This window comes from Charadrius vociferus, unplaced genomic scaffold (genome assembly GCF_000708025.1).
Source record: "Charadrius vociferus isolate BGI_N301 unplaced genomic scaffold, ASM70802v2 scaffold306, whole genome shotgun sequence".
Classification (NCBI taxonomy): Eukaryota; Metazoa; Chordata; class Aves; order Charadriiformes; family Charadriidae; genus Charadrius; species Charadrius vociferus.
The window spans coordinates 3,101,596-3,123,586 of NW_009648963.1; the positions used below are offsets into that span (position 1 = coordinate 3,101,596).

Here is a 21,991-nt window from a genome sequence, read left to right on the forward strand (position 1 = left end):
CCTTTGGGCCAGGGCGCGTTGGGGTGTTGCAGCCTCTTTCCCCTTTCACACGGCACCAAATTGTGCCTTAACATCACCCCCCCACACACGCTTTTTGGGACCGTTCCTGCACCCTCCGGCTAGGGTATTTTATAGCCTTTATAGGGGGCAAGCGTGTGGTCGGTTATCTGTCATATCAGGCTGCCTTTCAGGAACGTCTAAGGAGTGGAAGAGGTGAGCACGTTGTTTGTTGCTCTCTAAGTCATTTAAATGTTGGCATACACACGTGTGGAGTGATGAATTTCACTCAGGAAGTGTATTGGGGACACTGATTTCTCCTCAGACTTGTGTGGTTTCTGTGCGGCGTTGTTTTGGCCACACGTGGTATAAACACCCTCCCAAAAAATAGTGATTTGGTGGTGTGGTGTTTTTTTCCTAAATATGCTGGGAATGAGCTCTAATTGTTAGGGTAGTTTCCATGTAATACCGCTTCCAATGGCTTACCTCAGGAATTGCGAAGTCTGGGTTTATTTGTAGTGGTTGGAATTGAGGGAAGTTTATATATTGACCCCAAAATGTTATGAAAAAGGGGCATAAACTCCAGCAGAGAAAGTAGTGCTGAAGTACAAACAGAAGTGTTAGGGCCTAAATACAGTTTTCCATTGCTTTTGAACGCGTTTTGCATTCTGCAGCCAGTATAGCTTCCTGTGCAGCAAGTGAAGAGTTTAGTTTTCATAAAATCGTGTTTCCTATCACTTACCCTCCAACAGTCTCATGCTTATTTGGAAGCTCATGTTTGCTATAGGAAGTTAAGCCCTATTCTGCCTTTGTGGCAGTAGTATGAAAGCTGGAAGTTGCTTAAAAATATAGAAAATGTCTTGATTTGTCACTTATTTAGTTTTTCTAACTATCAGTCAAACAAATACTGTAGTGTATATATTTATACAGTAGCTTTAGTGGTTTTCTAAATGCAGTTATAACCACGTTCAGACAGGTTTTGATTCTTCTGTATTGTTAAAGATAAATGTGAGCTTTATAACGGCAGGCAGAACTGACTTTGTAAGGGTCTCTTATTACAAAGTTTGAAACTACCACTTTCAAGATAAACCTTCGTTCAGTCGCTTGGAAATCAGGAACTCGCACAGTGATAGTTGTAGGAATGGCTTGTTGAGTTCATTTACGGCTCCTAATTTCTGGAAATGCTCTACCCATGAAAACAAACAAAACAATTTAAAAATAACTTTTGAATGTTTTAATTGTGCTGCTTATAAATTATTCTTCTTAGGGATCTTAATGGAAATAACATCACAAGAATCACCAAGACCGACTTTGCTGGTCTAAGGCACCTTCGAGTTCTGTAAGTTTCTTTTTCTATCACTAATACCTTTTAGGACTGATGCTACTGAAGTAGTTATCTTTCAGTTTATAAGTTGGATGAGTTATCACTTTTTAAATATTGTGCTACTGCATCTGAACTTACAGCCCCTCCCCCATGTGTTATACACTGATATGAATAAGTTAGCAATTGCATTAAATATCATTTGTTAAAACTGGTTAAATAACTGTTGGAATGACTTGAGTTTAAAGTTAGCAAATTTACAGTTCACACTGAAAAATGGATACTCTTAACCTGGGAGAATACATTAAGAAAAAAGTTACTACTTTACTGAATTTAAAAGCAAGTCCCAGGTGACGTTTTCGTCTTTTCTACAGTTTCTGGGCAAAAAGGAAACACTTTAACAGTGAATTTGAGGAAGGAATAATTTTGTTGGGTGGTGGCTTTTTTTGTAAATGCTTTTGTTTCAAGCATTATGAAGCTTTTAAAGATCTGTGGGGTTTTGTTTTTTGGTGGGGAAAATCTGATTAATACCAAGTTTAAAATACTGCAGAATTTACATAGTTTATTTGTTAAGGCTATTCAATTTGAGCAAGTGGTTGTATAAAAACCTTTTCTGTTTCTCTCTGAAACAGAATATCATGTCGTAATTTTTTTTTTCACAAATTGAAACTACTGTTACAGTTACAATCTCTGTGCAGTCGTTCACTGATGTTTTTTTCCAACGCTATAGTTCAGTATTTTTGTTTTGTTAGTCTCATGTGAGACTAATACGCCTTCATACTGTTCAACTGGAGTCTATAACTTGCAGAAGAGCAATGATGTATATGCGTGTGTACACACAGCATGTATGCATATGTGTAAGTTTTTAACTTGGTACTCTTAAAGTAGATGGGAAAATGTAATATCTATTCCGCTTTTTTTAATGAGAATTATTTTTCCCCTTTTTGGTATATGAGCGCATGTACAATATTGATGACAGGGATCTGGAAGGTTAAAGTGGATTTCACTCTAGTAAGCTGTTGCACTGTGTTAATGAATATGTTAAATGACTACTGTTAGTGCAACAAGTTGTCTTGGAGCTATTAAAATTTATATATAAAATTTTCTGTATTTCAGTCAGCTCATGGAGAACAAGATTAGTACTATCGAGAGAGGTGCATTCCAGGACTTAAAAGAACTGGAGAGGCTGTAAGTATTTTTAATTCTAAATGTATAAGAATTTTTTTTTTTGTCAAATCAGTTGTGTGTTAAAGTACTCAGGCCTCTGATTTTTTTTTAATTATTTTTTTAAACTTGGGACATCTATCCTTATTGAGACACAAGAGAAGTCAGAAATTCTCAAGCAGTATGTATGGGACTTGGATGGGGGGGAGCTTTCATGAGTAGTTGAGATTTGAAGTGTAAACTGCAATTGTTTTATAGGAAATATCTTAAATACTATCAGATATTTTCCCTTGAATACACCATGGCTTTCTCAAACATGAATACACCTAAAAGAGCCTCTGAGTTAGTGTTAGATGTTAGTCTTGGAGTTGTTGGATGTGTTATACAATGTCTTACTGGAAGTAATTGCTAGTTATAAAGTGTTGTCTTGTTATATAGTATGAAAGTAGCAATTGAATTGTACTCCAGTTTTTATATGATTAAAGCTTTTACGAAGAGAAAAAATATGTACTGTTGGCTTTTAAAAATTAATTGGATTTGGACGTTAAAAAAAGATTGGGTACTGTGGGGAGAGAAGCTGGAGCGAGGAGGAGATGATCTTGTCTGGTGAAGTTGAAGTGCAAACACCTGCTTGGTTGCAGTAGGACAGAAAATGAGTAATTACGAAGCTGGTTTAGCTTTTTATAAAAGTTGCTTAATTTTCAGTATGTGCTGCCTTAGTTTGTTGCATTTCCGCAAACGAAAATATTTTTAAAAATGTGTTGCACAGCTTGGGACATCTGACTTGTTAAAGGCAAGATGCTGATTGTTGGATGTAGTTTCAGTTTGGAGCTAGGAAAGCCTAAGAATGCCACTATATTAATATATGTTCTTGTCGAACTTGAGTATTGTCTTCATTACCAGGCATCTTAGTTGCTGCATTTGCATTATATCACATTTTCTTTAGGCATGCCTCAGAGGTCTTGTTTAGTTTTTCATTTGCTGCTGCTTTAACTTCGTAAAGGCATTTCTACTTTACTCCACTGAAAAATAGGGTTGGCCTGTACATTCTGTTTGTCTTATAGTTGTGCTCTGTATCCACAGCTGCTGTGCATTTAAAACAAAAAAAACCCACAAACCATTATGGTTTGGTTGGTCATACAAAGCTATTGAACAGACTTGGTAACCACCAGTGTAATAATTACGATATTTCTGTAACAGTTGTGATATCATGTACTTGAGATAATTACCTATTTTTTTTCAAATAAAGTAACTTTTTGACCTAAAAATTGAAAGTGTTATTATATAGTACCTTTTTTGAATAAATTTTAATGAGATTGATTGCTCTTAGAAATGCATAGTCAGATTTTTTGAGTCATATTAAAACACTTGTTGTAAAAAAAACATTGCACAGTGTTTTAAACTTTGTACAAAGTATGGGGATTTAGTACAGCTTCTCCTGCTGAGGGATATATTGGAATAATATATACACATTCCTAAACTTGGTTTATAGGGTCTAGCTAAAAAAATTAAACAGCAGTGTAGTTCATATTGCAAAAGTATGCATATGTGAAACGTTAATAAACATTAAAAGATCCATGCTTTCACTGTGAATGTAGTTTGACACTGAGATACCAAATACTTGCGACATTTTAAAATGGTATATAGTCAACTTCATTTCTTGATTATCTCAAAGCAAGATCCTGCTATGTGATTTTATTAATGATATTTCAAAAGTTATCTTCACTTCTGTCATAATTTTGAGGCATTTAATGGTAAGATTTCTGAAGTATAGAATTGCAGTACTAGAAAAAAAAAAGAACTTTAATAGCTAAAACGTACTTGTCTGATGTATCCATATTTTGCCGTTACATTGTCTGTTTTTTTTTTTTCTTTGGTTTTCTCTTGATAAAGCTGTAAAATCTTTGGGAAAACAATAGGTAATATCTACTTACATAAGATAGTAGCTGTGAAGAGAAATTCTGATAATTCTGGCTACTTTTGCAGGGATTATTTTTTGTTCACCCTTCAGCAGGCAAACTATGATATTTGAAAGTTTAGTTATTTAGACCTACAAAGTTAGATTCTGTTTTGTCTTCAGCATTATTTTGCATCTGCTCCAGTACTTGTCAGAGTTACTTTAATTTGCTGGAATTCAGTCAGTGTTAGGTGTGTGGGTGACTTGTAATTTGAATATATATGCAGGATGTCTTTAAACCGCCCCAGCTGTTGGCTAAGAGCAAATATTTCATATTTGTGAGGAAAAGCTGAGAAAATTCCTCTTGTTTACAACTGCCAAGTCCATCTGATGAAGCTGCATTGTTATCTGACAGCCAATTCATCTCCTTGGGATTCTGAAATTCAAAACGATTTCTCGGGAAACTTGTGGATACTTCCTTCAAGTATTTTCTTTTATACATTAAATAGCAAGCACTTTAAAGCTTTTTAGTTGTTTTTTTTTTTTTTAATGGGTGAGTGTGAAATGTCATGTTTCCCCTTTAAGTGTAATGTGCCAAGCTACTGTCAAAGAATACCTGATGCAGTCCTTTTAGCATGCCGATGGAAGGTATAAGTAAACCTTACTGCAACTTAAATGAACTCAGCTTGGTTTATAAGACTGTTTGTGTAATGTTTCTTATGTTGGAATATCTCGTGCTAGTGCATACAGGCTGAATTTTAAAATGTTTCCTGTAGTTCAGTACTCTCTTTAATGTGAAGAACAGACTTTCACAGTAGTTTCCCTTTGGGGGAAAAAAAAAATAGATCCATCTCTCTACGTGAAGTGGTGTTTTGGGGTTTTTTGTTTTTGAACTGGAATTTCAGTTACAAAATATTTTCTTTTTAGACCAGTTACTCTGATTTCCAAGGAACTGTTTGGTTGATCAGCGAGTTACTTGTTGTGAATACTCATTTGTAGCTTTGATCATGGAAAATGCTGAATATCCTCAGCTCCCTCTAAGGGAAGTGGAGACCTGAAGCACTTTGCAAAATTAATCTGAGAGAAGAAACTCTCAACCCTCTCTTCAGAAGAGAACTACTTAACGTATGATTTAATTAAAGCTATGTATACCTCTCTCGAGTGGATAGAAATATTTCACCTATAGTTCTGTTAAGCAACAACAGATCTCTAGTACAGTGGATAGATGTAGTAGTATGTACACAAACCTAGTTAGGTCTAATAGGCTCCGTACCAGGAATCTGTGTCGTACCAGTGTAATTGTAGAAGTGCAATGGAAACCAAAACCACAACAAATACTGTTGTAACAAGTGATTGTTACTACGGCAGCCCTGCTGAAGATGTTCAGTTAGCAGTAAGCAATAGTATACTAGTGTCTACTACATAAGAACTGAGGGGAGGGAAACAAGATGGAAACTACCAACTTAATCAAATAAGTTTTAGGTTTATGGAAACTTCAGTTGCTGGAGAGACCCTGGTGAAGCTGAAGGTGATTTTGCTTTAAGTCTTTTAGTTGGATATTTCTCTGAAAGGTCTTTGGTCAAGTAAATGGGTGTACACTGCAGTGTTCATTTAGTTATAGTTGCCAGCAGTCTTGGCTGAAGGCTGACTTCTTAAGGCGGTACTAACCCTGGTCCAAGCCAATTTGGTGTAACACTGCCTGAGCTAGTGAGTCTGCCATGAATGTGGCTTTCTTCACAGCCTCTATTGTGGATGGCTGAATCACGTGCTCTGTTGTGTCGTGTAGATGCTCCGTTTGCTGAAACAACCCTCTCTGAAAGTCAATCCATACAGCCCATTTTTCAGTCAGTGGGACAGCTTGTACCTTTGTGTACATCCTGAAGCAGTGTCAAAAACTCTTGGAGTAATTATGATCTTGGCTTTCCTGTATTTGAAATCTGCAAGACTTACTATATTAACAGGTAACCTGTATCATCAGACATGCCCATCTTCTTATGAGTAGGGCCTCTAAACAATGTATGGCCATCCAGTACACGCCAGGGTCCCATAAAGAGAAGACTTGGATGTGACCTGTTAATATTGTATGAACCTCTCTTACATAGACCACAGTAATGTGTCAGTGATGGGTTTCAGTATGCTTTGTGGCAGGAAGGCACAAAGGGTCAAGGTACGGAGAATTTCCCCAACATTTAAGAATTTCCAGAGACCACTGCTTATTATGGGAGACAAAACCTTTTGAAATGATTGCTTATGAGAATGTGAGATCAAACACTTGTTCCTTCTTTCTCTATAAAGCTGTCAACTGGGTGTGGTGTTTATAATAGTGTTTATAATAGTTTGAAATAGTCTTTTAAGAAAACAAGATGGAGGTGAACTGATAACCTCCACTTTCTGAAAACTAACACTGTTACTAGACATAGCTTTAAAAATGACTTTTAAAGACTGTAGGCAGTTTTTATCCCTGAGACCATCTTTTTCTGTGGTGTTGCAGCTACTGCTCGAAGTATCCCAGTGTATTTACAAGCTATTGTCATCTGGAGAGATGTATAAAATTTGGTTGAAGACAGCTGCTATAGACTGAACTGGTTCTATTATAAGCTGCTTAAGTCTAAAATTTCCTTACAGTTCTTTGTACTCCAGAAATACAATGTGATCAGGTTTTGAGGGCTAAATATACTCTTTGCTTGTTTATGTAGCAGAGCAGTTACCTTTTCATTTAGAAATAAATGTTTTTTGGCTTATAGGACCATTGTTTTTAGTCATAATTTTTCTGTGTCTGATAGTTGAGATGCCAGCTGTGAGCATTCTGAGACTATGATAAACATAAAAAAAAGTCAGAATAGGAAAGAGGTTACAGCAATCGGTTGAAAACTACCCACATTTTTCTTCCTGTATTTGTGAATAATCCATTGAGGCAGCAGTATGCCCCTAAAATGCTAATTTGGAGTCTGATTCTGCAGACATATACCACGTGAATAACTTGGTTTGCATGAGTAGTCCCACTGATTGCTCTTGTGAGAAAGGTTACTTGTGTTGTCCAGGCCAAACCCCTACACTTTTTGATACTTGGATTAATAGAATTTATTTCTAAAATGTCCATTTATTATCTTAGTAGTTCTAAAGAGCTATCTGGGTAGACTTAAAAACAAATAACCCAAAAAACCCAAACAAACTGAAAACCCCATAAAACCCACTTCTGCTGGAAACTATTATGCAGGTAAAATGTTGTTCTAGAGCCTACAAGAATAACTGCAACTTCTGAGCTAATATCTGAGCTACATATTTACCCCCCATCTCCCCCCCCCAAGCTACATGGTGCGAGTTAACTGAAATCAGAGTTCAAGAAAGGAATGCTGTAAGGGTTGAACTTCAAGTTGGTACTTGAAATAGCTTTTAAACTGAAAGCTATTTATGTTGTATTTTCATGCTTCTTACAATGTATCACTGAATGATGGAGAAAGAAGTATTTCAAGAATTAAATGTTTTGTTACAGTTCATACGTTTTTCCAAATTTTTACAACTCAATTCTAAAATAACAAACTGAGGATTTGTCTGTACTTGCTATTTATTTGGGCTTCATCTCCATGAGTACATTAAACCAAGTTATTAAAACTTAAGATGAAGAGAGCATTTACTTAGGAGTGTGCTTATGAGTATTTGACGAAGTAGTACTGAAAATCAGTAAAGTTTTGTTGATGCTGTGGGTGAACAGTTTGAAACTTACAGATGTGTCAGCACAGAAGGAAAAGTGTATTTCAACTATACAGAAACAAACTTTATCTTGAAACTATTTAGTAAACAAACTGAGTACTACCTGCTTTTCTTTTCTGGATATAAGTCTATATGTGAAACCGCTATGTTTGCGGCTTCTGCAGCAAGGGCTTGATTTTAACCTCAATACATAGGAGTCAATCTTGTCAACGTTATTAAATGGGATTCGGGAATATAAAGTGGTTTTTAGCTGTATTTCACATATGACGTGGTTAGAGTTATCTGTTTGGGCTCTAATCTAGTCTGATAAATGTGATAAACTATTAGGCTGTATTAGCAGGTTTTGAAATTGCAAAACCAAAAATCACTTAGGAGTTACCATGATCTCTGAATATATGGTGTTTTACAGAGCGTCTCATCTTACAAAGGCGTGCATAGCAGGGTAGACTAAGAAATGAAATGTTCCATCTAGGATAAAAACAAATACAGCTTGTCTTGGGCAACACTGCCTGCCAGGCCATGGCAATTATCAAGGGAATTAGCAGCTGTTTCAAAATAAACTAGATAAACTAGTACTGCTCTCTTTGTCTAGGGTAGGAAGGGGCCACTCCATATTATGTGTATGTTCTTTCTTAGGGTGTAGACTTACTGTATCACTGATGGGATAAAACATGCTTTCCAGAGATTAAAATAAACCTATGAGCGAACTTTCTATTATGTATTGATGTGTGCCATGAGACTGCAGTTTTATTCCAACTGTTTGACTAGCTCTATCTATAAAATGTAAATTCCAAGTAGGAAAATAGTAACTCTTTAAAAGAGGAATAGCAGGATTTTCTGATTCTTAAAATGTGAGCTGCGTCAATAAGTTAATCCCAGAATAATTAGTTTTGATCTGAACTCTTCCTTTCTGGGTTTGGAATCTCTGATAGAATATAGCCTTTTCAGCTGCAGAAAAGACATTTTAAAACCCCCAGATTTCACTTCTACAGAGCTACATGATCAAAGGTCAGGAGGAGGGACTTTTGGAGAAAATGCCAAATGTTGCAAAACTACATCATAAAAACAGACAGTTTCAACTGAAACAATCTGATTATTTTTTTCCAATTTACAGAGGCTTAGATGTGAAGTTTAAAGGCTAATGTGGAATATTAGGACCCCTGGTGAAAAAACGCAATGTTAGCAGTGGAGTCACCACTACTGTTCCAGGAATCATTTGTATTGCTGTCATATCTAAAAGAACAGCCAATAAATGAATGATATTTCATCTTGTTGTGCTTGATTATACGTAGTCTAGATGAAGGCATCTTTTTTTTTGACAGTCAGACCTTGTATTGTATAGTATGGAAGTTGTACTGAGCTCTTAGAATGAGTTCTTAGCTCTTTAGGTAGAAGATAGTCTCTCCGATTTCTTTTCTCACTGAATCCTGGTCTTTATTTTGGCGTGCAAGTTCATTACTGAGGCTTGAGAATTAATTATTTTTAGTTGGGGTGTGTTCTAAAGAGTTTCTGACTGCTGCAGCCAGGAGGGTCTAGGTTGGACTGCCTAATGCATGTGCTTGATTTTTAAGGCTGCCTGATGTTTTGATTTTCACCCCCTTAAAGCATTGATAGTTAATCACCTGTCTGGCTTCAGTCTGAAAATATGAGCATTTGAAGGGTTAATATCTTCACATATGTGGGATAGGTAGCAGAAGAATAATGAGCTCAGGTAAAGAATACGTTTTTGAACAACCCTGAAGGGGGTGAACAGTTATTCCTTGTTAATCACGGATGTGAAAAATCCTTCTCATAGCTAATCCTACATAGTTAAGGGCAACGCATAGTGCATTCCTCATCTTAGAACAAGGAGACCACAAAGCCTGCGGTGCTAATCACTTACCAAAGGAATGCGAGACTATCTTACATGAACTGTACCAGGGCACCTGTATTTATAGTTTAAAGATAATAATAAAAATTACTAGAGTAATTACTTCGTAGTAGCAGACTTTTGTCAAAGCAACTTCAAATATCTTCTCTATAAAAATTTCTGGTAAATCAGAAATAGACAAAGGCTGTCTTTGAAGACAGTATTTTAAAAGATGCAGTGTTCTCATAGCATTTTAAAAATCAGCTTGTATTGCTATATTTTGATTGCAGAATATGTTTGATAAAACTAAGTTCAAGAGCAGTGTTCTTTTAAAAGACTTGTAAATGCTCACTATTATTTTTACTATATTCATCTGAGTGTCTTTTCTCATGGGACTTCTTTTATAGGTCTAGAAGTCAAATTGCAGTGAGAAGTCCTGTTTGCTCTTTGCAGACCTTTTTACAAATTCCAGGGCAGGAAGGCTGTTTATTTTTCCCACATCTGTTTTGTGCTCATCCTTTGTGACATTGTTTGCTGGATGCTCGTCTTTCTTGCTTCCTCTGAAAATGGGTAATTTGCACTGTTGCAAAATGTTGAAACCAAATCTGGTTCTACAGAACTGTTGTGTCAATGTCTTTGTTTCAAATAGTGTTCAGAATCTATTTTACATTGATGCTATAGAGCATTGATATTAAACTGAAAGCTATACATTCTAGTTCTACTCTTTAAAAGTCGTATTTATCTGTCGCAGACCCAGTTCAGTGTTAACACACCCCCTCTGGGATTTAACGTTAGATAGCCACAGATAAAAACTGAGTTGTCATAGCACATTACATTTTAATATAGCATATTTCAGAAAGCATCTAACATGTTCTTTATTTTAACTACAGAAGCCACAGTTCTGTCTGGAATTTTACAGTTAAACTCCAAAATGTATGAGGGATCTGCCACTTCAGTGACTCATACTGTTATATGACCTTATTTACTCTGAAGAGTCTGGTTGAAACTTCATCAGAAGAAATGTTTTATTTTCCTTCATAATACGCACTGCATTGTGCTGGCTTGTCTTTAATAATAGTCTAGACAATAATCAAATACAAGGTGGCAAAGTCTCCCTTAATTATTTTTTTTTAAGACACACCAGCCTTTCTGACTTTAGTTTGGCAGGATGCCTGTACAGGTGCTACAGAAGAACACTTGAATGAAGACTTACTGTGGTAACTTGGTGCCAGAAAGACAGTTACAACCCTATCTAGACTATTGGCAGGCCCTTCTTGCCTTTCTAAACAATCTGCCAAAACTCAAGCTAAATTCCATCTAATAGGTCAACTTCCCCTCCCCTCTTCCTTTGCCTGTTTTATTTCTTGGAAGTAATCCCAAGTGTTGTTGTAGATCATCCTTGCTTCATCTGATACTTGATCCTATATTACTTTATGGAGGTTTTATAACTTCTGTTTCCTTCTTTGTGGTATACTCTATATAGAGTAAAATCCAATGAATTAGCCTCACAGGATTGTAGAGGTTTAAAGGAGCCACTGTAGATTGTCTAGTCCCACGCCACTGATTAACGCAAGGTCGATCAGAGCAGGTGGCTGAGGGCTGTTTCCAGTTGGGTTTTGAATGTCTCCAGCGATGGAGAATCTACAGCCTCTGTAGCCAACCTATTCCAGTGTTTGACTACCCTCACAGTCAAAGACATTTCTTATATTTAAATCTATAATTTCCTGTCTTTTGATTTGTGCCTGTTGCCTCTTGTTCTTTCACTGTGCACCCCTGAGAAGAGTGTGGCTCGGTTGGGAAGGAAGTGTATCACTTATTTATATAAATGATGTATTTATACATGTTGAGATCCCTCTGAGCCTTCTCCTACCCAGGCCAAACAGTCCCAGCTCTCAGCCTCTTGTGCTGTGACAGGTGCTTCAGTCTGTCTGCTTAATCATAGAATCACAGAATTGTCTAGGTTGGAAGGGATCTTTAAGATCGTCAAGTCCAACCTTCAACCTGACACCGCTGAAACCACCACTAATCCATGTCCCTAAGCAACATGTCTACCCATCTTTTAAATACCTCCAGGGTTGGTGACTCCACCACTTCCCTGGGCAGCCTGTTCCAATGCTTGACAACCCTTTCTGACAACCCTTTTTCCTGATATCCAATCTAAACCTCTCCTGGTGTAACTTAAGGCCACTTCCTCTTGTCCTAAATCATCTTCATGGACCTTTTCTGGACTTGCTCCAGTATGTCCATGTCTATTGTAGTGGGGAGTCCAGCACTGGGCACAGCTTTCTAGATGTCTCTCCAGTGCTGAATAGAGGGGAAGGATCACCTGCCTTGACCTGCTGGCAAAACTCTTCCTAATAGAGCCCAGAATGCTGTTACGCTTTGCTGCAAGGGCACATTGTTGGCTCCAGTTTAATTTCTTGTTCACCAGGAGCCCACGCCTTTCTCTATAAAGCTGGTTTCCAACCGATTGTTCTCCAGTGTGTGCTGGTGTATGGGGTTGTTCCTCCCCAAGTGCAGGACTCCGGATCTCCCTTTTGTTGAGCTTCATGAGGTTCCTTTTTGACCAGTTTTCCAGCATGTTCAGGTTCTGCTGACAGGTGCACACACCTAGTGCATCAGTCATTTGTTCCAGTTCTGTGACGTCTGCAAACATGCTGAGAGTGCACTTTGTCCCATCCTCCAGGTTGTGGATGAAGATGTTGAACAGTATTGGCTCTAGTACTGACTTCTGTGGTACACCAGTAGTGACTGTTTTCCAGCTGGACTTTGTGCTGCTGATCTTGGATCTTTTGATCTTTCCATACTTTGAACTTGGCACTTGAGACAATTTTCAGTCCACTTCACCATCTGTTTTTGTAGCCTGTACTTCATCAGTTTGTCTATGAGGACAATAGTTATGAGAAGCAGTGTCAGAAGCTTTACTGAAGTCAAGATAAACAACATCCACTGCCTTTCCCTCATCTGCCAAGTTCCTTATTCATTTTAGGAGCCTATCAGGCTGGTCAGGCATGGTTTTCCCAGTTGTAAATTCATGCTAACTACTCCCAGTCATCATCTTGTCCTTACTGTGTCTAGAAATAGCTTCTGTTTTGCACTATCACCTTCCCAGGTACTGAGATGAGGCTGCCCAGCCTGTAGTTTCCTGGATTTTGCTTTGTTTTTCACACTTTTTTACGTGCCATAGGCAGAATTAGTAAGAGTAATGAACAGCTGTTTATAGAGATAATGTTTCTGTTGAAACAGTAAGGAATACAGAAGCTTCCAGAAAACAACAGCCTTGGTTTCTCTGTTTTCTTCTTAACAAAAAAAAAAACCCCAAACCCCAAGTAAACAAAAAGCTTGTCCTAGCTCTGCTCATATTGGAAAACCTTTAAAAAATAAAAAAAGCAAATTGAGTATAGACTCTTTATTCTTTGTGTGAAATAGTATTCTGCATAATGTATGGCAAATTGATCGGAGTAGCAGAGGAATGGTAATTTTGGACCTGCCATCAATCCTGTGTGAGCAGAAAAGGAAGGACAGAAAAACATGTCAGGGTTCAAGTAGTGTACACTAATACAAGGTACTACTATAGTTTGCAAAGCAACTTTCACCACTTCCTACCCAAATAAGAAACTGAGTTTGCAGTAATGTCTGTCCTGCTTCCTTTCAGAGATTTTTTTACTAAAACAAATATCTAATTGGTATCTGATATTAAACTGAAACTGACTTAGTGACTAAGGAAAAATATCTATTTAGCCTGGAAAATGGAGTCCTGATTAAATGGCTCTTGACCTGGGGAAAACTTTGTCTTAGGCATCCAAATGCTGTAAGATCAGCCTGGAACTTCTCAGATTCCAATTTTTATTCATGTGGTCAGTAAACTTGATATTGCTAGGTTTAATGAGATTATGAGTAGTTCAAGTAGAGATGAGACGATCTTTGCAGGGAATTCTTAATGGAAAAACTGGCACAATTTTTTGCTTAGCTCTTAGGCCTTCTTCTCACTTGATGACATGTTCATGCGGGTCACATTCACAGACAGCAGTTGCCAGATGTGTTGAAGTTCAGTAGATTGTGGCTTTGGACATGGATGCACAGATGTTCTCTGCTTCTGGCAGATACAGCAACATGTTTTTTTGTAGAAGAGTAATAAGGCTTGCTTTCCTTGCAGGCATAAGCCTAAGTCAGGCTCTCTATAAAGTTCTCTCGTGAGGAAATAGGCATCACTTACTCTGTCCATTATTCTGACCCTATAGATCTAGGGTCAGGCTTTTAGGAATTGATTGTTGAACCAGTCCATGAAGATGATTTGGTGCTGTGCACTAGCTTTCTGTTTTAAGATACTTGGATAACTTTTAGGTTGATTTTTCTATTTCCTGGGCTCGTAAAGCCTGAACTGATCTTAGACCTTCCCAGGAGATACATATCCCTGTAACCTGTTGGAACTACTTGAGGAGCCTGGTGGGCTCTGTCATTTTGAGTAGAAAGTGTTGTTGCATGAACACTCAGCGGTTTGTTTACTAACATGTCCTTTCATTTAAAATTGAAATGTAATGCAAAATTTGCTTGCTTTTAAAGTTTATGCATATTTTGCAAATGAGCTTCAGTGAAAAGATGTTATGGTATTTTTAAATGGGTGTGATTGTAATGTCTTCTGCTGACAGGTGTGGATATGCTCCTTTGAGGAATACAATTTCGAAGCTCTACAGTACTGTGTTACTATGTGCAGATAGTGTTTTTACTTCTCTGAGCTAAGTCTGAAGGAGGAATGAAAAAATAATGACTTCTGCTATCGTTAACTTTGTGTGAGTTGGAAGCCTTCTATCCTTCTTCCTGAAGCAATGGTGGTAGAATAAAATGCATCTGTGCCTTGTACTTAGAGTTTTGGAAGGCTCTCGGTCCCTATGCACCCAGTGGGATAGGCTGTTTCTAATTAAAGAGTACAGCTGACTTTCAATTTACTTGGAACAGCTCTTAACTTCGATCGGTTTTCAAGTTCTTTGAGGGCTTCTGTTATTTTAGGGGGCTGATGACTAGAATTGCATCTACTTGAACTGAAACCCACTGGAAGACAACTTGTGGGGAACAAAATACCTCTAGTACCTGTGAGGTGGTTATCAAAATGCTCAAGCCAGGCTTATCGCTGTGGTGAGACAACAAGCATAAATTGAAATGAGAAGTTATGACTGGATATAAGGGCAAAAATTCTTCACCATGAGGACAGTCAAACACCGGAACAAATTTGTTGTCCAGAGAGGCTGTGCACTCTCACACAGCTTCTCTGGCTGTATGTAGTTGATTACAATGGGATCAGAAGCAAGTTACAGTGAAGATTGTAACAAGTCGAGGAAACAAATACAGACCTGCTCGTGAATTATAGCATTTGCAGATGATTACGTTGCAGACAGTGTAATTAATAGTTTGTTTTTTTTCTCCCATCCTCCCCATGCATGATTGATACTGGATCAGAGTTATTGTGGCATGAAAGCTTGAGAGAGACAGCAGAATGGATTGGTGGCATAGCCAGACTTCAGTGGGTTAGGACATGTGTCACTGGGAGTGTAACATGCTCTCCCTGCAGTTTACTCTAACTCTGCATATTCTCTGGCTGCATGCAGAAGACAAAACCCAAATATGCACCCATTTCTGCAAAGCTAGCCTATTCTCTTGAACCAGTAACTCAAGCCAATTTTTTTTTGCTTACCTTACTGTTATCTGCTTCACAGTGTAAGCTACTGCTTGTCTGTACCTACATTTTTATCTGCTTATTTGGGATTGAGCTTCCTTAAAGAGTATTTTCACCTGCACATCTGTCAAAGATTTGCCTTCTTTGTCCTTAAATTGATCCTTCTGTATACTTCTTCCATCACTTTACTTTTCTAGTCTTTACTGCATGAAAAAGGTGCTTTTCTAGTCTTTACTGTATTTAGAAGACTGAGCTCTGGGAGCTTTAAGCTGATGTGTTTAAAATACTTCGTGTACTTTTGCTAGTATGTGGACTTTGCTTGAATTCATCATGAAGAGCTCAAAAATTTACCTGTGCCAGTCTGTCAGTTTGCCCAATCTCTTCTTAAAGGTGCATTCAGTAACAGAAGAAAAAGAAATTCTATGTATTTTAATTGCCACTGTGCCTCGTTTTTTTTAAGTTTGAAAGAATTCTGTGATGCTGGATGCTCATCAGTTTATTTCTGGACATGGCTAAGGGACTTTACAGTCCAAGGTATTGCAATGTTAGAAGAGATTCTCCTGTATGTTTTCTGTTGCTTACACCACTGACACTTTCTCTTCTGAACTCTCTGCCTTTGCTTGAGAAACGCAAATTTTTCTAGCTCAGTTGGGAAACTGAACAGTAGCAGTATGGAATATCTCATCACTTTTTCCTCAGTGCTTCACCTTGAACTTCATGCTGTTTCTGGGAGAGCAGTTCAGTTGATGCAACTGAAATTTCTCTTCTCATGTTGTCCCAGGGGGAACGCTGGCTGCTAGCTAGCTGTGGTGAGGTCTCTGCCACCACATTGAAAGAAAATGTGGTGGAGTTTTTCTGGTTGTTTTTACTCTGCAGTAGCTATAGTTATAACTATATTAGCTATAATATTATATTAGCTATTATGACTATATGCTATTATGACTATAGCAATCTATAGTCATGGATTCTGTGATCCATCTGTGCTTACTTCAGGTTTCAGCTCTGGGGAGAAAGGGGATCATGCCTGTCTTGCGCTTGTTCCATTATGTCTGTGTGTTCTGGGTAGGTATTGCTATTTCAGACAAAATAAAACACAAAGTCACCTGAAAAAGTGGAAATATTGGAGAAGCATGTATATTACAAACCATTTTAAAATAGGGATGGGTTTTCTGGACTTCTGTGTCTCTCTCTAAGATTCAAAACTCTTCACAGTGACTGTTGAACTAGAAGCTGTTGTGTGCTGTGATACCGGTCTGCATAGTCCAGATTTGCCCGTCATCCTTTTTCACATTCACTTACGTCTGAGTTCGTAGCATTCTTTTTTAAAAAGAACTATCTATTATGGTCTTGAGAAATTCATTTCAATGAAGTCCAGTTCATAAAATCTCCTAGTAGAAAACTTAAGAACAGCAAATTGACCCCTTTGAAAGGATCTCTTGTAACTAGCTAGATGTAAAAAGTAGCTGAAGGCTCTTCCTGAAGTATGATAAAGGACATAATTTCCCATTATCGCTTTCATGAAAAATAATGTTTGATATTCTTAGGTACAGGTGACAAGGAATGGTCAGATCTTTGGTAGAGAAAGCTTTGTTCTAAAAGGAACGCCAATGAATGGGGTGAACTTATTCAAAGCAGAAGCTACAAAATACAGGATTCATTAAAGAACAGTAACTTATTTCACTTGTGTATTCCCTCAGTTCACTTAGTCAAAGAACAAATGTCTTGATTTTTGTGAAAGGCAAAGTAAAAATGTAGGTTGAAACACTAATTCTAAGTGCTGGGTTCACTTGGTACAAACTGTGGAGTCATGAGGGTAGTACTATTCAATGTTAGGTTAATTCATGAACTTGATTTATTGTCTAAAATTAGATTTTAAAGCCTGCATGTGCATCACTGTTAACAGTATACTCAGTTGCCATGTGAACTACAGGTAATAACAGAAACTCCTAATCTAATGCATTAACTGCTTGTATAGAAAGTTATGTACTAGCACAAGTATTTTGCCTGTGAAATATCCTTCTAAAGTGTGATGCTAATTGTGTCCTCAGACTGTTGCATTTAGTGCAAGGCAGCCTGCCTGAAGAACTCTATCATCAGCTAATATTATGTCATTGTACTCCAGTGCCTCTTTCGTATTATACAAAACTTCCACAAAAATGCAGATACTGAGTGCTTTTCAGGTACAGCTTGCCATTATTGACTAGCATCTGAACCTAATACAGTCCTTAAATATCAACAGAATTTTATGTCCCAAATAGCTTCTGATTAGAGATGAACTTCCTGAAGTCTTTACCCTGTGTGTTTTCCCATGTACTTTTTGATCTGTAATCATGGACTTAAAGGTTTAAGTCTGAAGTATCTATTTAGCAAAGAGAAGCAGTGAATTAATTTTATTTCTTTTTATTTAGCCATTTGTTCAAGTTAAGTATCTAAGAATTCCTTTTTCACATTATTCTTTTCTGATCACAAACGTTACTGTTACTTTGAAACAATTTTCTTCCTACTACTTCAGTTTTGTGGTCTTAGTGTATACTTTTATACATAAATTTACTAAAGGTAAGAAAATGTCTATTTATAAATGACCTTGTTTTGAAAACACAGTAGATCCACAAACACTAAAATATATCACATTCTTGTGTATATATAGGTAAGGTTTTCTTTTTAAGCAGTGCTCAAATCAGAATTCTTCCACTGATCATTAACTACTTTGTAGCTCTCTCTTTCTTTTATATTGAAAACTTTCCTTCTACTGATTTGGAAATATACTTGCAAGATCACAATTCAGATTCTTTTTGTTAAGCATTTTTTTTTCTATTTCTTACTAAACTGCACCCTTACTCATCTCACCTCAGTACTGTAGTCCTTTCTTTTCAGAATCTTTCATTCACTCTAAATTCTCTTTTAATCTTCTGAATGTCTGATTTTTAAATTTCTTCTGCTTAAAGAAACCCATTTCTGGTGTTTGTCTAACAAAAAGGAACCTGATGTTAAAACTGGAGAATTATGGATATCTAGATCTCAAAGCTAACTGCTTGCTTATGGTTTGAAATGTGGGAGCAAACCTGTGGGTACGTAGAGAATATTTCTCAGATTATTTTGCTCTCATCAGTGGTCATGTTGAACTTTAAGGGAGGAATAACTTAAGTGAACTAAACCATGGAGCTACGTAAAACTGGATCTTGAGTGTGTAAATGTGTGTATCTATGTGGGAATTTATGGAAAAACCTTTGAATTGGAGAGACCTTTAGATGGAACAACTTCTATGAAAAACGAGCCATGAGAGGCAAAACAGGCATAATTGTTTGAATTCAGCCCTAACAAACAAGGAATCCTGAAGCGTTATGAAATTATAATACTTAATTTTGCAAAGCTGCTGTCAATATCTTTTTTTTCACCTTGTGGAATGTCTTGGTAGCAGTCTAGGATGTATCTACCGTAACCACTGTGAGGATAAAATAAGTATCAGATAATACCATGCAGTCTGGTGTCCAGCAATGCCTTGAATTATTGCGTTGAGAAGCACCATGCATTGCAAACTGGGACTTGTGATGAGGCTGACAGGACAAAAAAGTTTTCTCAGTACGTTGATCTGCTTCAATAGCAGGTGGCATGTGTGGTGCATGGCTTAAAAACAGCCAAACCGCTGTTTTGAGCTTGAATTCTTGACTAGTATGAATCTATGCTCCAGGGCTGTCACTTACACACATTAGAAAGAGTAATCTGCATTGTATGTTTAAAAAAAGATCACAAAGAGGTAATATATTTGTCTTGGCTAGTGGTTGTTCTGTTGCCTATGGCTATACTATGGTGAGCTTTGAACTTGTCATCTCAAACTAAGCAAGTTTGACCCTCGTCGGTGTGTTTAGTGAGAAACTTCATCGACAGACGGGTACCTCCCAGATTCCAGTTGCAGTTTTTCATTTTGTACTGTCTTGTGTGCAACTAGTTGTTTTATTTTTTAATTTAACTTCCTTTTGGTTTATCGTTACAGCTATGGAAAGGAAACTGTGTGCAAAAAAAACAACCCTGTAATGCCAAATATAAGTTGGGAGTATTTGATTTTTCCTGATGTTTATTTGATCAGGATTTCCATAACAGTTTTCTTTGCTTTTTTTTAATTTAAATAGGCTATATGGATCTTTGGATACATTCTTATTACTTAACTTAGTGTATGCATTTCATACATGTTCCCTCGAAGCTTTTCATGGTTACAAAAATGTCTGTTTGCTTCATTATACCAAAAGGAACACAGAGTTGGGGAATTGAAGTTATGCTGCTGATTCTGTATTTTTAGTTTTCTGGTTGTTTATGCAGGATAGAGTCCTGACTTAGTGATTGATTCACACTACAGAAATTCAAAATCTTTCATAAAATAGGTAATATGGTCTGTTGGGGAAACCAGAAAATGTAATTAGTCCATGGTAAATTTACTGCTGGACCATGTCTCCGCTAATGGACCAGCATTACATCGCCTTTCTGGTCTTTAAAATCAACTTGTTACAGCACTGGGATGCCTGCTCAAAGTGCATTGCTGTAGCACTTGTAATTTAACACAACTTTTTCTTTTTCTTTCCAAAGGCGCCTAAACAGAAATAACCTCCAGTTGCTTTCTGAACTGCTCTTTCTGGGGACGCCGAAGCTGTACAGACTGTAAGTAGGCACAACCCTATTTTTCTGGAAAATTTGGAATTGGTCTGTTATTGTGGCTTGCATTAGGTTTTTGTCTTTAGCCTCAAACAGGGCTAAAATGCATCTGGGACCATTGATAGTTTGTTTAAGATGAGTATTTTCTCTGACTGCTTTGCAAGATTTTCTTTTTAATCTGGGTTAGATACTGATAGTTGTATGAGACCAAAAACTGCTTAATCCGTTCCCACTTCTGTAATGAAGTTTTGCTGAGAGAACACTTTGGCTTTCATTTTACCCTGTCTGTTTTTTTTTTGGTTTCTGTGTTAAATGCCTGTGGAGATTCTGAACCAGAGATACAGCACTGTATAGCGCTTTGGTTCTGTGATGTTCTGTTCTTATGGCTGTGCACGCTTGACCAGAAAAATCACAGCGCTGGCAAATGGTAGGTCTGTGGAGAAGACTCTCCCGTCTCCCCTCACAAAGCAAGCAAAGGTAGCAACTTAAACTCTGGGAAGAAAGAAACTATGCAATGTCTTACCTTTAAATAAAAACTATATCAAATTGGGTAACGAGTTCGTTTTGATTGTGTTCTTTGGTTTGATAATGTTTTACTCCTGGCAATATCTTTAAGTTAACATTTTGACCTGTTGGCCCTTTTAAGAATCCGCTTATTTCTGTTGCAGTAAAAATGTGGGATGAAGTTTAGATACTGATTTCTGTATTGATCTACATGATCAGTTATTGTAAGAAAATAAATTTTAAGGTACCTTTAAGTTACAGTGTATGGTATGGAAGGGATACAACATGACATTCTGAAGTAGTCCTTGAAAAGGTGGTACAAATTCAGCCCTGTTTTAATTAGATATGTATTTGATAGGTTTTTTCTTTAGACTTCAGGTGACATTTCTGCTGTTGAAATTGCTGATTTTGTTGAGATTTTTCCCTTGTGTGCTTGGGAAAAGTGAAGGTGGAGGAAGCTGGAGTTCCTCTGATTTGTTTTCGCTTTAGTATATGGAAATATTCTTGAGAACAAATGGTATAATGAAGCTTTTATTTTTAGGAGCTGACTTTCTGTTTTCATATGGTGAAATAATAGTTCTCTTTTCCCCTCTCATAGTAATATGAAATGGTAAACCGAAAATTACTCTATTATTAGTGTAAACATTTAGTTTTGTGTATTCTTGTTTCTTTCCTCTGCTTGTATGTACGCTTTGTTTCCAGAACTTCCCTGTAGATGCAGTAAGTTGCTAAATTACTAGGCCAGAAAGCTCCTGAAGGCTCTTGATCTGACAAACAAAAATATTTTTCTCTGCTATGATATTATAATATATTCATATGTGGCTTTCTGTATTAACAGTTGAGTCTCTTCTATAATTTCCGTCAGCCATGATAAAGATATTGCTTCCATCAGTGAGAAAATGAAAGGGATTCATGATCATTTTATTATTCCACCTATAGTGTAATGCTTGTTATCTAAAGTCATATAAAATAGCAATGAGCCAGAATTTGCAGGCAAAAAATGGATGCACACTTCAGGCAAAATCATACTTGAATACGTTTAATTCAGAATTGCATATTTGATAGATGCTCATCTTAAAGCTATAATGTCCTTTGACATAAAGCACACAAGTGCTCATAGCATATATGGTGGAAAGTAAGAGATCACTGGCTTCACAGTATTAAATTTCCTCTGCCTAAGGGTTATTGTTGATCAGACCATGAAAGCGAATGTCTGGTTATAATGTATTCATG

General features: G+C 37.1%; 1 protein-coding gene across 1 annotated transcript in view; it reads left to right on the forward strand.

Annotated features, from left to right (window-relative positions):
• The window catches only part of SLIT2 (slit homolog 2 (Drosophila)), a 293,963-nt gene that overhangs the window by 27,850 nt on the left and 244,122 nt on the right, over window positions 1-21,991 (forward strand). Inside the window, exons 2-4 of the mRNA XM_009887665.1 lie at window positions 1,265-1,336; window positions 2,435-2,506; window positions 20,189-20,260. Of these exons, the coding sequence (XP_009885967.1) occupies window positions 1,265-1,336; window positions 2,435-2,506; window positions 20,189-20,260 (216 nt within the window). The remainder of the gene's footprint in view (window positions 1-1,264; window positions 1,337-2,434; window positions 2,507-20,188; window positions 20,261-21,991) is intronic.